General features: G+C 40.8%; 1 protein-coding gene across 3 annotated transcripts in view; it reads right to left on the bottom strand.

Annotated features, from left to right (window-relative positions):
• Positions 1 to 20,655, bottom strand: part of osbpl9 (oxysterol binding protein-like 9) — a 39,054-nt gene that overhangs the window by 8,549 nt on the left and 9,850 nt on the right. The window contains exons 3-10 of one of the 3 annotated variants that reach the window (XM_030727214.1): positions 19,154 to 19,232; positions 11,033 to 11,109; positions 7,100 to 7,195; positions 6,625 to 6,672; positions 5,315 to 5,344; positions 5,173 to 5,223; positions 4,618 to 4,656; positions 269 to 362 (exon numbers count right to left, since the gene is read on the bottom strand). In XM_030727214.1, coding sequence (XP_030583074.1) covers positions 269 to 362; positions 4,618 to 4,656; positions 5,173 to 5,223; positions 5,315 to 5,344; positions 6,625 to 6,672; positions 7,100 to 7,195; positions 11,033 to 11,109; positions 19,154 to 19,232 — 514 coding nt within the window. Of the gene's footprint in view, positions 1 to 268; positions 363 to 4,617; positions 4,657 to 5,172; positions 5,224 to 5,314; positions 5,345 to 6,624; positions 6,673 to 7,099; positions 7,196 to 9,523; positions 9,931 to 11,032; positions 11,110 to 19,153; positions 19,233 to 20,655 lie in introns of those variants that run through there. The other 2 variants (XM_030727215.1, XM_030727216.1) reach the window with 2 other exon arrangements.

Raw genomic sequence — 20,655 nt, 5'->3', positions numbered from 1 at the left:
GCAGTCTGCAATGAAACAATTTAAAATTTTATTTGGGGACAGATTATTGACAGATCACTGACTACGCAGATGAACTCTGGCAAGCAAACGCAAACATTTCTCCAAGAGTCCTTGGATTAAAATCCCAACAACAGGGGAAGCTGTTTTCACCTTTGAGCACATTACAAAGCATAAGCACCTCTCAGGATGATGCAGTCTCTCAACACATTAAGCAACAGCTGTTACTTCTAAATGCTTGACACATGGTGAGGGGGCAGATGTCTTGTACCTGGTGGTAGTGTGGTCTGTGTTGGCATTGTGGTGTTCACTGCTGGAGTGTCCAGAGGGGGCTGGTAGATCCCATCCACTGGGTTGATGGTGCTCTGGAGAAAAAGAAAAAGACAAAACAACACTGCCCTTTACAACAAAAACCGAGTGCCTCACACTGACATCAGACCCTTGCTGGAACAGATCACACACCACTGCCTGCTTACCGGTTCAAAATGCTGTCAAACAATCAAAAGCAGTTAAGCTTCGCACTTGGTTTATAGACAGTCCTACTTTGACAGCTATAACCACACAACTCATTGATCAGGTGCACCTATGTGGATAAGAGCGAACCAAAACAACGCACCATTCAGCCTGCACAGATCAATTTCCTCTCACTCAATTTCCTGGAATGAACGACGTTACCAAGCTTAATTAATGCAATCAATATGAAACCAACAACACTGCTTGAAATGCAAGCGCCAGAAGGAGCCCTACAAACCAGCTAAGGTAATCTCTTGAAGTCCGAGAAACCTTTCAGTCTAAAAAAAGGAGTTAATTAACTCCACGGAGCCACAGTCTCCATCTGATCTGTTTTAACTCTCTGCTTTTGGATTTCCCTGTTGTGAAAACCAGTGGGGAATTATTTGTAGTGGCCTGCCCTCATCAGTGGGCAAACACGCAAACCGTACATGCATATAAAAAGCAGCCCGTTGGCGTGGTGGAATGAGGCCACAGCCACTAATGACCCATCTGACAGAAACCCAGACAGCCACTCGAGATAAAGTAAAAACATATCGACCCTCATTCCCCAACAGCTTATCCCCAGGGCTCTTGGCAGCACTGAGACGACATCTAGTGACGTATGATCCTATTACTCAAACTTGACCTGCAGTTTATGACTTTTACAGCTTCCTTCTATCTTGAGATCATTTGAAATTAACAGGAACACAATGAGCTAGTATTATAATTAGGCCCAAGCTGTGATGTGACGTGAGTTATAGGAATTGTGCTCTAATCTTGTTTTTCTCTGTTTGTAGGTCAAGATAACTGTCATTAAAGCATTATCTAAATAGTAAACAAAAAGGCAGATACAACCAGAGGTCAGATTTACCCTCTTCTTCACACTTTTTTTCCTCTCATCTCAAGGCTTCCAGCATTTGTTGTGTTCTTTCTCCTTGTAACGGTTGCATTGTCCACATGCATTCATGAGAGTAGTTCGAGGGCTAGTAATTGTATCCAATTACAGAAATATATTGGTCTATGAAGGGGCGAGCCTGCGGCTGAGAACAAGGTCATCAAAAAAAGCTAAAAGGGCTCTAAAGTGTTATGATCAATACCCCCCCCCCCTCTCAGTGAATGTAATATTAATGCAATGAGCAGCTCTCAGAGCAGAGCAATCCCTAAGCCACCCACAGCCCATAAATTATTTTGACAGATAACTACTGAACATGCTTCTTGTGAGGTTTAAATGATTCTTGCACTTTACAGCAACTCTCCAGGCAGTGCAGTTTGACGGGGTCAAACGTGCTGGTAGAGCTTCAAGCATTTTAAACAAAGGTCTACAGCGCATGCATCATTTGCTCTACTTTGTAGGCAAATTGATTAGCAGAAAGCTTATGGCATACACATGTGGCACATGCAGGTATATGTTCAGGCTGAGTTTGTGTTGTGCTATTTATACTACATAATACTGTACTTAATGATATGACATTAAGCCAGCTATAAGAGCAATGCAGTCCTATGAGCTGCCCAGCCCCTGTGGAGCTCTTGCTTCAAGGAGGATGTGTTGTGTTGAACAATTGTCTACAAACAGTTCACAATCCCTAGCCTTTTCCAAAGATTGATTTCCTGCTTTCCATTTAGCTACAGGTTTCTTTTCATTGCATGAAGTTTTTTTTTTTTTTTCCTCCACCGCCTCTTCCATTTTCCATTCCACTTTCCTTTGCGCAGAGGTATGTGTGCTACCGACGTTGACAAAATACATACGCCATTTTCATGGAACAGTTGTGAGCAAGATTAATTTATAAACATCCCCTTATCACATTTTCATAATTACATATAAACCAGAAAAATGATCAAGATATGTGTCCAAAAAGGTCAATATACACTGGCGACTTGTCATAGGGCAAGAGCGTACCCCGTCTCAGCTGGGATAGGCTCCAGGCCCCTACCACCCAAGGTTGTTCCACTTTTAAGATGACTTTTTGCCAGCCTAATCTCAAATCCCAGAGGTCAGAGCTTCCTTAATTAAAAGGAGTCATGTGTTTACAAAGTCAGTATAGTATCAGTGACAGATTAACCATGTAAAAAAGCATGGCTTAACTCTTTAAGATTATATTCACTAGATACTGAAAGGGATGAACAGTAAAAACTATAACATTTACAGGCCAATTGAAGTAATTAAAAAGATAAATAGATCAAATCTAACTGGTCTGCAGGATTTCCCCTAGAAAGGTTCTTAAGCCTGGTGGCTGAGACTGAGGGACTGTGCACTCTACCTTCAGTTTAGTATTATTTATTTATTTTGCAGGAACTGTGAACAATACATATATACAGTACCAGATAGAGCTAAAAGCTACCTTTGAGCTATAACACAACCTGTGTGGCACAGACTGGAAGCAAGGCCAAGGTTGTGTAGGTTCAACTCTCATTACTTCTGTAGCACAGTATCCAGTGGCTGAGATGAAAGCCAGATACTCTGGAGAGTTTCTCTCAGTTAACCTTGCTCATGCAGCAGTGAATGATCAAGCCTGCCATAAGCCATAATTAGCAGTCATAAGGAGCCGGATATCAGCTGAGCACATAAAACGGTATGTCATAACAAGCGGCTTTGTTTAATATCTTTTTTAAGCTTTGTAATTTTTTCAAGCTGTTTGATATCTGAAAACAGCTAACAGGAGCCATAGGATAGTAAGATACAGTAACTTAATGCTTAAAGCTTTTGTCAAAGCCCCCCACCCCAAAAAAAAACAACAAAAAAAAAAACAACACAAAACAAATGCTTAGGGAGGGGGGAGCAACTTAGGCCCAGTAATACACCTGTGGTAAATCTGGCTTTGGAAAAGCAAGCTATAACTGTGGCAGTCCAAACATGCGTAATTCCAGCCTCCAACATGAGTACCTGCAGAAGCCTAGAAGTGCTCTCTGGATGGCTTTCCAGCCATTAGTGCTCAGTGGTTCAATAAGCAGGCAGTGTGAGAATGATAAATCAATGGTAACTTAGATTCCTCTAATTAGTGATTGTCAACACTCTTATATGCAGACATGCAAACACACATGTGTATCCCATGTGCACTTGTACTAGTGCATCTCAAAAAAAAAATTTGAAGATTGTGGAAAAAGTCGTCCCCCCCCCCCCCCCCCTCATAATTTAATTCAAACAACTAAACTTTCATATATTCTATATTTATTACAGGTAAAGTGAGAAATTTCAAGCCTTACAGAAAAAAATAAAATCCAGTATATCGATTTACTAGAATTTGCTCTAAGATCAATCAAAAAAAAAAAAAAAAAAGATATGCAAATGACCAACTTCTGAAAAGTGTGTTTATTTATACATATAGCAGTCTTCAGCTCCAGACTCTCTGTAAGGCTTTGGTCAGGTGAGTTGGCTGGCCAATCAAGCACAGTAATAACATGATCATTTGGTAGTAGTTTTGGCACTATGGGTTGGTGCTAAGAACGGAAACCTGAAGCGCTCTAAAATCTTCTCATAGGTGGCTACGTTGAATTTGAGCTTGATAAAAAACAGTGGACCAACCACCAGCAGCAGATGACATGGCACCCCAGATCATCAGACTCTGGAAACTTCAAGCTGGACTTTAAACACCTTCGCTCCACTCTCCTCCAGTCCTTGGTCCACTGAGCAACCTGCCACAGTTTTCCCTTCTAATCAACCTTCGATTCATATGCTTCAATAAAGCACTCTGGATTGACATCCTGTGGCATATTAGCCTTCAAGAGGGTATTGATCGTCATCACTCTATAATACTAAGTTTACCTTTTTTAATAAAATTGAAAATAACTTTCACAATATTCAAAATTTTTGAGATGCACTAGTATGTATTATGCAACAATGTCCATTTTGTGTGGCACCATTTCATGAAGGAAAGAACAGTTCCCAAAACTGCTTAAAAAAAAAAAAAAAAAAAAAAAAAAAAAAAGCACACTTCAATTTTAGATGAAATCTGGAAAGTCGGCGGCAGTGGCAGACATGAAGGAAAGAGCTTAGATCCAAATTATACGGCATGCACTAAAGAGATCTGGTATATCTGCTTTTCTACAGGAGAGAGTCAATTAAGCGAGAAAAGAAAATTAGCAGTTTGCTTGATTTCAACGTTTGTCGTGGACAGAAAGTGTCAAACTTACTATAAGTCCGTTTGCGTGTTGTTGTTCGTTACTTTGGTCCTTAAAATTTTAAGAAGACAGTGTTAGACTGCTTGTGTGGGAAGGTCATTCCATAAAAGTATAGTCCTGAGCATCTTCCGTGTAGAGAGCAATGAGATTCACCCCTCTCACATGGAGCTTCAAAAATATTCCCCAACGTGCCACATACAGTGATCCTTTCATCACATGGTCAAATCCAATCCATTTCTTACGGTAGTAAAAAAAAGGCAGGATTGCTCTATCATATGAAATAATCCACATATTTCATGGAATGTTATGATTAACAAGTGTTTTCAGTTTAAAAAAAGCACAGTCTCTCATCTAGCAACTAATAAAGCAGAAATGATTGCTCCACTTCCTTTCAGACAGCTGAATGGAACATGTGATGAAACAAACACTGGGCTACACCCTCATCAACCACCAACCCAACTGTAAGCAGGGAACTACCCCAGGGATGCAAGTGCACACTCATGTGGTTTCACACAGTGTTTCTGGAGAAATGGCAGACTACAGAGAGCAGAATTATGCTGTGCTTACCTTTGCAATCTGCAGCAGTACAATACAGTGCTTGATGGACTCTACCATACTCTGAAAGAGAAAAGTAATTAGGAGAGAAAATTAGGTAGAAAGTGGCTTTCAAAGCAAACAGGAAGGGAAAACGTGTTCAGCTCTGACTTACACAAGTGGTCTCCTTCAAATTTTCAATTTTCTGCCAAAGGAACAGAAATAAGTAATCAGGTTAAAAAACAGAAGTGCTGATGCAACTGGAACACCCCCCCCCAAAAAAAAAAGAAGAAGAAGAAGAAAAAAAGAAGCACAAACTATCAAAGTAAGGCAAAGTAGATGTGGGTTGTTTGAAATTCTAGAAGATCAACACAATCAACAATTACAATCACAGCAAGTGGCAAAAAAACAAAAAAAAACCAGAGATGCTAGTGAGACACCCTCAAACTGACTTACTCCAACAAAACCATTTACACCTCTATGCTTTAAACGTTAGCACCCAAAACATCTGCTCTGAGGACCGAATGGGCCTGAGAGGAGCAAGAAAAAAAAAAAAAAAAAAGGAACAGTAAAGTTCATCAGTTGTAGTTCAAGCAGTGGTCCTGCGCTGCATTTTGTACTCTTTTTAATACACGAGCATGCAATGTGCCATTTATAAGCAATGAATTAGGTAATATTTGCTGAGCTGTAACTATTAGTCAATTAAGTGACTGAGAAAATAAACCATAAACTCTTTTGGTGGCTGATTGTTTCCGCAACATTTGAGGCAAAAAACTGAACAACTGTATCAATCACGTAGACAATCATTAGCAAAGGCTCAGTCCAATCAGAAGTCCAAAACTGGTCCATCGAGAAGCTGAGGGCAACTTATGGTGTGAGTAGAGATGGTGGAAAGTTCTGGTATGTAAAGAGGTTGAAGCTCCAGGAACACTTTGGGTATGGAGAACTGTAGAAGAACAACTTTGTCATGATCCTGAAGAAGGCCACAGACTGAAACGCATCGGTTAAGTAATAAAGTTACTGTGTTGCTGGAGCTTTAACCTCTAGACTATTACTCTTCTCTATGCACTTCTCTATGTAGGTGAAGTCATGCCAGAAATTTCCTGTGTGTTCCCACAGGTTTTGGTATGTTAAAAGGTTCAGTGGGTCCATCTCAAATTGAAGATCTCAGGGTTTCTTGAACTGTGGGTCGAACCCAAAAGGAAAATTATTAAAAATTTTGCAGTCTGTGTTTAGATTTATTTAAAATTGATTCATTTTTATTCTTGACTGATAAATGTTGATGGGACTGAGGGGTTGGACTGAACTTAAATCAAGTTGTTTTAGCTGACATTACTGGTGCTTTTGAATGAAACTGAATTCATATATCTGCAATACACCGACAGCTATGAGTTTTCCCTTCCACACAAGTTGTTAGCAGCAACTCTAATGATGCTGGACTGGAGAGGCGAGACATGAGAACAGAGCTGCACTGCTGGTACTCACTCTGCGTGATTCATCCTCTTTGCAGTCCTTGATCTTCTCATCAAACAGCTGTGAGGAGAACAGATGCAAAAGGTAAAAAAAACCCCAAAACATACAAAAAAATACACATGGAAAATGAGGTAAGACTATTCCAGTCAGATGAGTATGGAATCTGAATGCGTATAGATAACATAGTGGGAAACAGTGCGCTTTAAAGACACTAAATGCTTTCCTTAAGATGTTCCGTCTGAGACAGTGTGTGGCTACTTCTTTAAATACAGATTTCTGCTTTGTCACCATTCTACCACAAATCTAATTTACAAGAACTTCTGCTTTACTGAAAAGTGGACTCAGATCAGCAAGGAAACACTCAGCGACACAGATTCAGTCTCAAGCAATCTATATTCACCTTTCAAATCATTATTTGTGGATCTAAAATGTCCATATCTACATCAAAGTGTGGCACATACCAGACAGGATTTTCTACATGTCCTACCTTTAACTGATCAATCAGAATCTGTAGGTAGGCGTCAGCTTCAGCTAGTTTCTTGTCAAAGTCTTGAACACTAGGAACAAATCCTGTCTCAGCCTCCTAAAGACAAGAAAAGCAACACAACTGAGTGTTAGTGCAGCCCTCACCACAGGTATTGCAAAAGAAAGGGTACTTTTTGCATATTCAAAGTAAAATACAAAACCACAGCTGATAATCCAGGGCCACGTATTCACATTTTTATCTATTCATTTACAAAAAAAAAAACCAACAAAAAAACAAAAAACAACCCATCTCATCTCATCACCTCCTGGCCAAGTAGGCTTTATATATGGTTACACAAAATGGTGGACAGAAACATCAACAGTTCAGGAGAATTTTCCAGCAATGTACTGGAGTGGGGGAGATACAGTATGAATACAATTGTTTAAAGGCTAGTCTACATGAAAGGCTAGCAGGTCTGTCTGCTTGCCTGACTGGAGGCCAACTAATTTCAGGCTCTAACAAAACTAAAATCAGGACCCTCCTGAGTGGAGAGCATTTAGTTACAGACAGAGGACTATGGTGTGTAACTGGGCTGAAGTGCACTCAAATTTATTGTTTGTTAATTAGCTTCCTTTAACAGCCCCGAGGCTTCACACATACATGCACAGAAACTCCAGCACAGAAAATGTCATTACATAATATCCATTAAAAGGTAATTACAAGACTATTGGCAGAACAGACGTGACCAGGCATCTGTCTGTCTGTCTCACCCACCCAAACACCCAGAACAATCCAGTACGGTGCTACCCCCCCCCCCCCCCCCCCCCCCCCAAAAAAAAAAAACCCCAACAAAAAACAGGAAAACGGGAAGAAAAATGCACAGAATGACAAGACTTCCTTTAAAAATCACCCTTATTTAATCCCCAAGGCTGTCATCAGCAAGGACGCTCAGCACCAGCGAGCACACAATAACCGCTCTACGTCAAACGAGATGACTAACACGGTGTGTGTCAACGCAGTTTACCGCTTCACAACAGTTACAAGGAAAAGAAAGGGGAAAACAAAAAACAAAAACAAAAAAAAACACACCTCACACATGAAAAACCACTCAGGGCAACAGTAAAAAATAGACAGTGACACAAAACAAATCCTCTTAACAAAAGTCAAATTCTTATCAAACCCTGGTGGGAGCCACTGCTGCTTTTGAGCTGCTGCTGCGTCGCACAGTCCTGTTGTGCTGTGAGCTTGAGGTGTCTTTTCTTGCAAATGAAGAGGATCTCATAGGAACGTGGAGAAAAGCCATCAACCCAAAGCCAACTGCTGCTGGCAGACAAGCTAAAGTTTCAACTGGAAAAAGGCATACTAGCTTTATAGAGAACAAAGTCTGCGTGAACTCAGCAGCCATGAAGCCTGCAGTTAGCAGTGCAAACTTCCTCAAAAAGGATCAAAGGTGCTTTTCTCAGTTTGAGGGGAGAAAAAATAGCTGACTGCAAGAGGGCCTGAGCAGAAAAAAAAGGCTGTGTTCCTCTTTGCTTTTTTTTTTTTTTTTTTTTTAAGACTGGCACAAATCTTGAAGAAACTTGCCCTGCCTGATAACTCGCTACACTGAAAAAATATAAGTAAGGGCATTATTCCAGTAAGGCACTACATCATGATCCTTCTTCCTTGAAGACACCAGTGACACACAGTGAAATATGAGTCAAAGCTAAAATATCTACAGGAAACTAATTTCACAGTGAAGTGTTACACGATACAGCAGAGATTAACCGCTTTTATAATACATTGCAATTTACTTGTCTGCAATACCATAAGACTGTGTATATAAAAACTAAATGAACAGAATAAAAACATCACTGCATTACTTAAAGACTTAAACACATGGAAAAAAAAAAAAAAAAAGTAGAGCAAGCAAATAAATCTGACTGTACCTGCAAAACAGGCCAGATCCCCTATTATTACTTAGCAAATGATGCCTCCTGTTTTGAAAACACACGACAGAGGGGAAGTGTGCTTTTTTTTTTTTCCATTTATATACACAAAGATAAGTTTGGAAGCAGAAAGTCAGAGGCAGGTGGTTGGTTTATAAACAGCTACTGTATGACCACACTGTAGTGCTCACTTCTGCACTGTTCTGGAAAGATTCCCAGACTTCCGTACCTCTACTCCCACTTGTTTGCAGCACACACACACTGTCCATCCCTGTGACACAGTGGGGATATTTTAGCGTAGCCTGTGGTGTTAAATTAAAAACGCACACTAACCCGCCGCAGACTTTACAAACAACCCTGCCCTCGCACCCCCCCCCCCCCGGTGTGTATTTGTCTTTCCACACAGTGTGACCCACTTTAAAATGCTGCTGTCCCAACGGCGCACTGCAGCCGCTCAACTTCTCCTCCTTGCTCTGGTGCAGTGGGTTGTTGTTTGTGTCTGTGTGTTTCTACTTACTGGGTGCTGTGCTCCAATAGACATGCTGCAATAAGCTCATACATCTCTCAGTCCACGTAGCTCAACACAAGATCGCTTTCGCTTTCTCTGGCTCCGTTATTCTTTTCGCCTCACAGTAGCAAACTGCCAGTTCTAGTGAAGTTACATTCTTTCTCCCTCCTCCTCCTCCACCACAAAGAAACAAAACAAACCCCTCCTCTTGCTCGCCACTGCAGTCTGCCAATGTAAACTCCGGCAGCCTTCAGACTGTATGTTAGCTGGCCTGCCGGTCTGGCTTCAGCAGCAGTTATCAGCTAAGCATTTGGTATGAGCGGAGTTAATCCCGGACCCTCCTCTTACAGGAAAGGCACACTTCCTCTAACATAGGCAGAAGAGAAAAACACACAAACCAGCAGCGAGCATTAACAGCCACACCGATTGGCTGAGACAGCAGAGGCAGATGTTTGGTTGATCAAGCAACTAGGTCGTGGATTGGTTAGTGCTGGGTCATATGATATTTCGACAGCAAGGCTGCATAGGTGTGTGCATGTGTGTGTACGCAGTGAGCACACATAGCACATCAGAAGGATTTGCCACGAAGGGAGAGAGGGAGGGTAAGCTGAATAACAACGGTGGGAGGAAGACCAAATAGTAAGCCTGGTTATGAGGATGAATAGAGAGGAGGTGATAAGGAGAATGAAATGTATTTGGATGAGGATGGGAGGGAGTAAGGAGGAAGGTTTGTTTTGAGGGAGGAGAGCAGGAAAGAAGGTTGAGCAGAGAAACAACTGCAGGGCAAGAGAAGCAATTTCTACACTCAAAAAACAGATAAACACCAGTGGGACAAAACTGGCTGCAAGCAGGTCAGCAGCTGAACAGATTTTCCATTAAACTTAAAAGACTGCTCCTAAAACCTGTCTAAACTGGCCACATATATCCAGACATCTTCAGTTTATGATGACGCAAATGTCACCAGTTTTTCCTTGAATACAGACACGACTTATTCAACTTTGCTCTCTTGAGGGGGAAGAAAGAAGGAAAAAAAAAAAAAAAAAAAAAGAAAAAAGATACAAGCAATACATATTAAGCTTTAAAGTGCTGATAACGACACCTGACATGCAAAGTCCTTTCAAATTCATCACGAGTGTTGTGGTGGAGTATATGCAAATACAGATTTCATGAGGTGGAATAAAAAAAAAAAAAAAAAAGAATTTTTTTTTTTTTTTTTTTTTTTTTTTTTAAATCTCACATTCACAGCTTTGATATCGAGTCACCACATTTATTTTCATGTCAGGGTTTTCTAATTTGTTTACCACTTTACCTAAACTAGAATTATCTTCAGGTATAAAGACTGGCATGCTCGCTTTTGAAAACATGGATGGTGAGACAGGAATTTGCATAAAAGGCATGCAAATATCAAAAAATGTCCCCACATCAAAACAATTCTTCTGTTAATTATAATGGATTAGACACAATGATATGCACCTATGCAAACCTACAGACACTAAAAACAAGGACTTGGTTTCTTACCCGTAATTGGAGGGTGTGACGAAGGATAGTTCCCTCTAAGGCGTGGATCCACTTCTCCCGTTCGTCTGCATCTCGGGCTAAGGGCAGAAACACACAGACACACCCAGTAAGCCACATTTTCCATACAGACATCATCTGTAACCCATATAAAAAAAAAAATAAAAAAATTATATTGCATAGTAATGACAGCACTAAAATGACATGAGTAGTGGTGACGCAGTGAAGGACACTAAATATTCACATAGAAGCTGTATTTCTCTATTTGTACAAAAGGCACAGTGTAAAAATGACACAGTTGTTTAATAGGGGTCAGGTCTATTTCTCCAAGAGCAGCAGTCTATCTTTAATGCCATTCAGTGGACAGAAAGCACCTGGACTCAACCAGGAGCTTTAAGTCTTTATGGTAAGAAGATGCATCCTTCTCTTGAATATAACAGAACTAAATGGGTCTTGGCCATAGTGCTCACAGCACCCCAAAAAAAAAAAAAAAAGTTCAAAAACCAAAAAACGTGTCTCTTTGGAAATCATGACCCGGTTAGCCTGAATCTACTAACCTTGTGGTGATCAGTTTCATAAAGGAACTATTGCCTCTGTACTGAACTACCAGCACCAACTGTACTGCAGCACAGAAGGAAGTGTGCAATTACATGAAACCGATCACACCAAGGTGTGCCATGGGGTTTTTCTTGAGTAAACCGGTTATGTTTTCAAGAGTTTTTTAAAAAACAGGTATTCTATTGGTGTTTTGAGACCTATAAAAGGCGAATGCCACCTTCATTATGTTCAGGGAAAGGCAGATCATCTCAGCTCCTATCTCCAGAGCTGGTATCTCACACCAACACAATCAAGATGGATAAATGGCAAAACAGGCTAGAGGGGGGAGGAAAAAAAAGAAAAAAGGACGACATACACTGGAGATTATTAAAACTAAAGCCATTTAAATACACTGAATTACATTTAACTCATGCAGTAGGCAACCAAATACATAAACAGTCTTTTTCAACACTTTGGCACCCGACACTGTGCATGAGAATGATGAATGAATACAACAGTTGTATAAATGAGAAATTACAGCTCCTTTCCTGTGCTGTCACAGTACTGATTCTCATCTTTCCGTGAAATAGAGCAGAATGAGGCTGCACCCTCAGAGCAGAGACAAGAGAACAAAATAGATGGCCAGCGACATTAAACAGTGCCCCAGAAGAGGCTCTGCCACAATTGCAAATGGCTCTTGGATGCTTTTTCTTGCCAATGGCATATGTAATGTTGTATATTTCCTGCTGAGACAATTAAGTGCACGAATTGTTTATATATAGCACCAAATAAACTCTCACCTCAGCTTAAAGGCTGTCTAGCTGGATAGTGCTCCACTGTGTGTTCTTCTATCCTGGTATGCTTTTACTGCATTGGTAATGTGTTTGGGATCGTTCTCATGGTGAAAAATTAAACCACTGCCAATCAGACACTTTCCAGGTGTTATTGCATGATGGATCAAAATCTGATGGTATAAATCAATCAATTTTGGTGTTCCGTCAGTTTTGACAAGATCCTCAACACCACAGGCTGAAATGCAGCACCAAACTATGACAGAGCCTCCACTGTGCTTTATGGTGGAATATACACACAAATTTGGATTCATCACTCCATAAGACACCATTTTTCTTCCTTTTCTTCCTTAAGAATGGCTTCTCAACAGCCATCCTTCCACTGAGACCATTCCTGATGAGGCTTCAGTGAACAGTAGATGGATCAAGAGAAGGGTCAGTTGCAGCTCTCAGGTCCTGTGTCAGGTCTTTGCTGGATTTCTTCCTATTTCTTAAGGACTTTCAGATACTGTCCATCTGCTGTAGATAGTTTTTTAGGCCTGCCACTTCTGTTGTCCTGCACTTGTTCAGTTTCCTCAAATGTTTTTAAGGATACACTACACACCATGCCAAGTTTTAGATATGCCAAGTTTTTCCACTAATGTCACATATAGACAAAAGACTGACCTATGAATCATTTGAAGCATAAAAAAAGGCACCTAATTTAAGCGATGAACCACTCTTAAGTGGTTTACTAAACAAACAAAAAACCCCACATTCCTCTGAAAATGGGGAACTAGCAGCCAATGTCTAGAGAAAAACTCTGAAAAACCTTCAGAAAGTCAGGAGAAGTAGGAGAACTCAATAAAACTTTTAAAAAATTAGTCTGGCTTCTTGGAAGCAAAAATATAAAGAAATATGGGGTCGCTCAACACTTTTGCACAATACTGTATGTATAATGAGCCAGTGCACTGCTTTCCACATTAGGATAGTAATCCATACAGTTTATTAAAAAAAAAAAAATCTGAACTCTAAAAGCTGTGAACGAAGGGCTTAAGATAATTAGCTGGCAAACTATATCCTGCGCAAGAGTCATCTTTCATTGAGCTGGAAACAAGACAGTACAGCAGAAGACGGACTGTGCTTGCAGGGAGGCTAAACAGTGCTACAACAGAAAAGCTTTTAAAGACATTAAAAAGCAGCTGAGGCTCAGGCCAATCCACTCAGACAGTGCCTCATTGCCCTCTCAGTTTCCCTTCAGCAAAACAGACTCTCCAGAGGAACAGATTTGCTGCAGCTAATGTTGTTTAGCTCTATTCATGACAGCAGGGCCATTCAAGAAAAACTAATACACAAACTGTGTGAATTGTGTCACAAGTTCAGTCTTTGTCCTCCTTAGTGGTTCACATCTGCACCGTGACTTGTTTTGCCAAGAAGGTGTGAGTACAGTCTTTATCCACCTATCCGGATCCATTATCAAAGAGTATTTAACCTGCAAGCTCCCTAGTACAAGATCTGCTATTCCCAGTTGTGCCCATGTTAGTAAAGGGCAGGTAATCGTCCAGTGCATTCACAGTGAGCGAGTGAGTGGCCATCGTGTGTCCTGCCTCCTGCACGCTCCACTCAGGAGCAGCTGACGCAAAGCAGTCTCCTGCTGTGAGATGCAAGTGTGTGTGTGTGTGTGTGTGTGTGTGTGTGTGGGGGGGGGGGGGGGGGGGGGGGGGGGGGGGGTCCTAACCTGATTCACCTAATATTTTCCAAAGACAAAATAGGATATCAAGACATTTTCAGTGAATGTTACCAGTATCTATATTATGTGCTTTTAATTCATATACTCTATAGAAATAATTAAGGACATTTATAGACAGTTTATAGAGACCACTTTGGAAAAGCAAATGTGTCTGGCACAACAGTGCATTTAGATCACGATTCTGTTTGCAAAAGCTGCCAAACAGAGCAGGTTATTTTACATCAATAAGAAAATTTCTAATAGTGAAAACATTTGGGAGTCCTGCCTAGTGAAAATAAATACAGGGTTTGCTACATGCCATTTTGCAGTATTGTCAGATTTAAAAACAACATAAGGGACAAAAGTCTGAAAGTTAAATGGCTTTTCCACAAACCTTCCCATAAAAGACACTCTTAAAAGTTTTATAATGCTGTTTCCACCCTGTACGAATGAAACGCTCTGACAGCTCACCTGGTACTGTCATAACAGAGGAAGGTGTGCAGACTAAACCCATTACTGAAGGCTCTCAAGCTGGAGAAATGCAGCGAGGCACAGCAAGGCTATCAGAGGAATAAGCACATACAGGGGGTACTGTACCTCACACCAGTAAGCGCCAGCCCATCCACCCACACGCTTGCAGATACTGTATAAAGTCCCATAACCTCCCATAACCGTTCTGCACGGAACACAAATAACTGCATAACTGCAAAATCCAACGAGTAAAAATAAGATACCTAAATGTTGATGCAAAGTAAAACAGTTTCCACATATTTAGCAGTGGTGCAGAGTCAGGCTGCAGTTCAGCACCACACACCCAGCGGAGATCACCTCATATCCAGCAAAAGGAACTGATACTAGACTGACATATTTGCGAAGGAGGGTATGCGTTGATATCATTTTCCACAGGATACTGTTCCTGTCACGAACGCTTAAGGGCAAAGCTACCTGCTATAGATAATGTAGCAGGGTAGAGCAGAGACAAAGAGAATGGTCAATAAACAAACCCCAAAACAACACAAAAAAAACCATCAAAGAGAATCAAAATAAATCATCATACACAGATAATCTGAATAGTAATCTAGACTCACTGTGTTTCTAAGGTATTATTTCCCTAAACCTGACAAATTGCTCACAATAAATACTATTTTTCAAATTGCTTTGTTTCACCTCACTTTATCCTAAAAAAAAAAAAAAAAACCCAAAACAATGAAATCCTTTGACTGAATTCTTTATAAGGTTATTTACAGTATGTTGCTGATTGTACAAAATCATTATATCACTGTAAAACTATATGTATTTCAATGAATTCCTCCCATGCACCAGGCAGCTGCTGAATTTGACTCTCTGGGGATGTGACCAACTTTCATGAACAGTTAAGTCGTGTGAATGTTCAGAGCTCTCACAGTGTGGTTTCCATACTATTTTTAAGCTTTATTCTTGTGGTTTTAACCTTTGTTTTTTTGTGGTGGTGGAGGTGGTGGGGCCTCACTGACATAAGACTAATGATCAGGAAATTAAAAGAACTGGCCATGCAAGGTTTTTTGTTGAACTCAAAGTAACATTATTATCAACATTATGCTGCCTCTTAAATCCAGTGATAAACACAATACCACAAAGATTTTGTTCACATTTAATTTTTTGTATATTATTCTTGAAAGTACAATGAATTGGTGTTACAAGGAGAGCAGTATACTGGCATACTGTGGATATCAGCTGATATCCACGTGAAAAGTAATAATATAGGACAAGCATAATTATTACTCTGAGACTTGGCCAACTGTAAAGAAAAAAAGGAAAAAAAAAGAAGCAATTCTGTGACCGAATGAGTCGGGCCGGCTAGACTGGAAATCATCTCTGGCTGCGTACATAAATAAAGCTACAGATAGTTAGAGTCACCTAGACTGTAAACAATGCCATCACAGACAAACACATAACAGATGATGCAAATATCTAAATCCAGCATGTGAAGTTACCCCACACACACACACACACGCACAGACAAATATGTCCAGACAAACTGCTACAATTAAGCTAATGGTCATGTACTCTTAACCCAAGGATTTAATCTTAAGCCATCAGTGATTTCCCTTTATGATGCAGTTCCTTCTTTTTTTCCTGAAAGCCCTGTGTTAATTATTCAACCCACTTCTTTCTCCTCCTGCCATCTTCAGACAATCAGACAAGCTATGAAATGTCTGGTCACATGCTCCAGCAGGAAGGCCGAGAGTCTGATGCTAGACTGTAAGCTGTCAATACTGTGACCCTGAAGCTACTCCAATATGCTGCCAAAAAATTACTATGACTGTAACATATGGTTGCTGAAGTGAAGCTGCATTGGCTGGAAAAGCGATAGATATTTGTACTTTGCTCATTTAATGAAGATTATTTAAAAAAAAAGACTTTTCAACCTAACTCACAACATCAGATGCGATCCTGAAATAACAGAGAGGTCAAAATGATGAGAAAGGTGAGAAATATAAAAAAAGGAAAGAACTGACGGTGCAGGTGAGGGGGGGTTCAAGGGTGAGGAGACAAGACAAGACAAGACAAGACAGAGAACATGCAGGGGTTTCTCCTCCTGGACTGATGCTGCCCGAGAGGGAGAGAGGAGAAGACAGATAGGATAAGAGAAGAGAAGCAGATACGAGAAGGCCAGCAAAGAGGGGAAAAGAGGAAAAGGGCTCTCAGGCAGCTATGATGCACTGCCGGGGGAGAGAGGATGATGAATAATGGATGCTTCTCTAAATAGAAGGAGCACAGAGCTGCACTACGGGCTAGCACAGTGGACAGTGAGCTCAGAACTATATTTTAACCTGTAATATGGACTGTCCTGTACCAGAGAGCACTGTGGTTCAGTGCTATAAATTACAAAATCTTACTGCAGAGATAAGCAGCCATAAAGAGCTATATAATACAAGATGCATCATTCTAAATAGAAGTTTTGATCTCGGTCTATTATTCCTTTCCTTTCTCTTAAGCTCGGCAGCGACACTCCATGACCAATGAAACAATCTATGCTTTTACCCACACACTGGCCCATTCAGATGCTGCTGCTAATCCTGTGAGACTCACTGCATAACATTCTTACTCTAGGATCATCTTACAGCAACACCGAAATCTAGTCCTGCCCGACATCCTGTGCATCTCTTGATATCTCAGCTAACAGCTGATGCATCCAGAATCTCATGTTCAGCACACACCGAGTGCTAATTTTCTGCCCGTGATACATGAGATAGTACAATGCTCCACTGGGTATTTGGAAAGCAGATGTGACTTACATCGACTTTTCATTGTTTTCACTCAAACAGAAAAGATGACCTTGGGGGTCCCATCCTCCTGTGCAAGGATATGCTTTTTTCAAAGAAAATTTATTCCCACAGATGGGTTTTAACTTAAATAGCAGAAAAATCTGATTCTTAAATTCTAACAGCGCTTCATTATTATACTTCAATGTGTCTATCACCAAACCGCCTCTTTGACTGCATTAATGAAGGCTTCTGATTGATTTGGCCTCATTAGAATATAATTTGCATACACTGCTGCTGTTCTTCTGATCTCCCTTTTCTGATGTACTAGTCTTACACACTCAGTTAACTCAGATAAAAATCAGCTCAACATATAAATAATAAATGCATCTTAACTGACAAAAGGCATTATAACCGACACCTGCAAATGAATAAGTGCAGCAAAGAAAATTCCAGATTAAATCAAGACTATGACATCTGAACAATTATTCACTGAATACATCAATATGAAAATCTGCATACACGTATTAATATCTTGAGGGTAGAAAAAAGAAAAAAAAAAAAAAAAAAAAAAAAAAAAAAAGATGACAATGTTCAGTCAAACCAGCAATACCAGTAATATAAACATCCCCTTCTAAAATAACACAGCAAGTCTATACAAACATTTGAGGACTCTGTATATAAGCGTCTCTCCTTAATAATACCTCACTGCTGACAGTTATTAAACAGTCATCGTTGCACTGCTCTGAACTGTCCTTGAACCTCAACTGCAAACCGTTTTGACCGTGCACCACGGACTGCTCCACCCTAACTACACATCCCAGAAGACAAACAAACAACGCCTCCTTGCGATCCTTTCGTCCGGGACTGACATGCATGCTGACCGTGAGACGTGCGTGGTTTTCTCCTTACCCTTGCGTTTGTAGAACCACAGCATACAGCTTCGGAACACAGACATAGGAGAGGGCATGGAGGAGGTGAGAGGGGCGGGGGGCCCATGGACTGTGGCTAGTGACTCTCAAGAAAGGAGGTGGAAGGGGTGCTGGTAGTGAAGTGAATGGGATTTTGGTGGTGGCAAAACACACACAAATGGACAAATGGAAGGATAGAAATGAACGAAATTTAGAGGAGGTTAGTTAAAGACCTGCCAGAGTGATAGGGTAAAAAAAAGGTGTCTGCGGTGTACTGAACAGGACGGGTCCCTGTCAAAAGGAAGAAAGGGCTGACAGGACGGGAGGGGTGGGGGGGGCGATGCTGTAGTTGGGAGCCAATCCTGTCCCTATGGAGCGACTGGCTGTTAGAGACCGAGCGGCGGTGGCAGCAGTGCAGCGAAAGGCGAACAGCAGGAGCAGCAGTGAGAAGAGACCTGAGCTCAGCAGTATTCCCTTATTATTCCCAGAGGCTCAACTGCAGAGACACATAAGCAGCAATCTTCCTCTTCAGGCGCAGTGAAGAGGGCTGAAGGAAAAAAAAGTCTTAATTGCTTCTTCTGTTCCAAATGAATCTGTTTAGCTCGCAGTGGAACAAATCTTGTTTACCGAAATATGTCAGTCCAACTTCCGAGCTTGAAGAGGGTCCGCAGGAAGGAAGAAACCAGTCAGATGCACGCTGCATGCTTTGACATTGTGTAGATGTCTGTGTGTATGTGTCTCCTGGCAGGAGAGCAAACCAATCCAAGACGTTAAAAGGCAGGAAGGGGAGAGAGGAGGGGGAGAGAGAGAGTGAGAGAGCAAATGGACAGCACGGCTGAATGCAAAGCTTTCTCCAGAGAAGGAAAGAGTGTGATGACTACACAGAGAGGGTGGGTAGAAAGAGAGCAAAATTTAACAGGAGGACATCTCACCTTGGAAATGGAAAGTCTTCTGGTCCACAGTGATGGTGAATGTGCTGTCGTCCTCGTCATCAATGCCGATCACAGCTCCCTGAGCAAATAGAGAGAGAGAGTGTGAGAGAGTGAATGGGAAAAAGCAAGCAGTCAGACAGGGACACGTCATACTCCACTTTCCATTTGGATCTTCATGCCCTCCACATGTCCCTAACTAGCTCTAATTTATAAATTACTCCAAGTCATTCTCACCAGCTCACCCTCTTCTCTTCAAAAGCTCCATTTCCTCTTGCCTTATCTCTTTCTCACAATCAGCCTGCTTTTCCCTCTCAGACACACACAAACACAAATGAGTGCAGTCTTTTGGAACATGGTAGAGAAGAAGGGAGGGGAGAGAGAGGTGGGATTTGGGAGAATGAAGGAGGAGAAAGGCAGGGAAGGGTGGAGAGAGAGAGATGCACACTAGGGACCAGCAGCCAGCAGCCAAAAAAAAAAAAAAAAAAAGTAACTGCAGAGAAACGGCCTGTTGGCTTGCTGGGGCATTACCTCCTAGCAACAGAAACAGGGCGTGTGACTCAGATCACTTACACAGCAAATCTCAAATAACAGAAATATGAGGCACTATACGGGGTGGATAAAATAGATGAAACAGCTGTAAAATATTTTCACTCTACTGCAACAATAATCCCTAAGAATCAGTTAGGGGTTTTTTTTTTTGTAAAACTTTTTAACATAAAGTTAGTGCCACTGGTTTTAACTGAATCTGAACAAGATACCCTTGACTAAACATCTGGTATGTACCCCATCTTGTGATGTGTTCAATAAATTCATGACATAAGAGCCAGTTATTTTCAGAAGGGGAAAAAATTACTTTGTCAACTTTTTTGAAAGCCTATAATATCAAACAAGTCAAGCGAGCTGAGGACAAATGAATAATGATTTGTCTGACATGAAAACTGATCATATAAAATATATTATTACTTTTTTGGTAAGTATTTTTACACTGACTGTAAGCAAGCCAACATAATGTTTGCAGTGTGGAATAAGTGGACTAGGCTCAATAGTAACTGATTCAGAATCAGATTTTTATGCACATAATCTGGATATGCATAATCAAACAGATTACAATCCCTCTATGTTGATGAGGGCTGTAGTCAACCAAAGAAAATCTTGGCAGATGACACCTGCTAGCCTTTTTAGTCTAAGCAGATTACACGTGCCAGCCAAGGCAGACCTGTTAAACTGCTTGTTAATTCAAATGTCTAATCAGCCAATCACATGGCAGCAACTCAATGCATTAAGGCATGTAGACCTGCTAAAGTTCAAACCGTGCAACAGAATGGGGAAGAAAAGTTATTTAAGTGACTTTGAACGTGGCATGATTGTTGGTCCAGACTTCAGAAATTGCTGATATATTGGGATTTTTTCACACAACCATCTTTAAAGTTTTACAGAGAACAATCCAGAAAAGAGAAAATAGAATAGAATGCCTTTATTGTCATTATACAGGATGTACAATG

The sequence above is a fragment of the Archocentrus centrarchus genome, chromosome 4, assembly GCF_007364275.1.
Source record: "Archocentrus centrarchus isolate MPI-CPG fArcCen1 chromosome 4, fArcCen1, whole genome shotgun sequence".
In the NCBI taxonomy this organism is placed as follows: Eukaryota; Metazoa; Chordata; class Actinopteri; order Cichliformes; family Cichlidae; genus Archocentrus; species Archocentrus centrarchus.
This window is presented reverse-complemented; position numbering and strand designations above follow the sequence as displayed.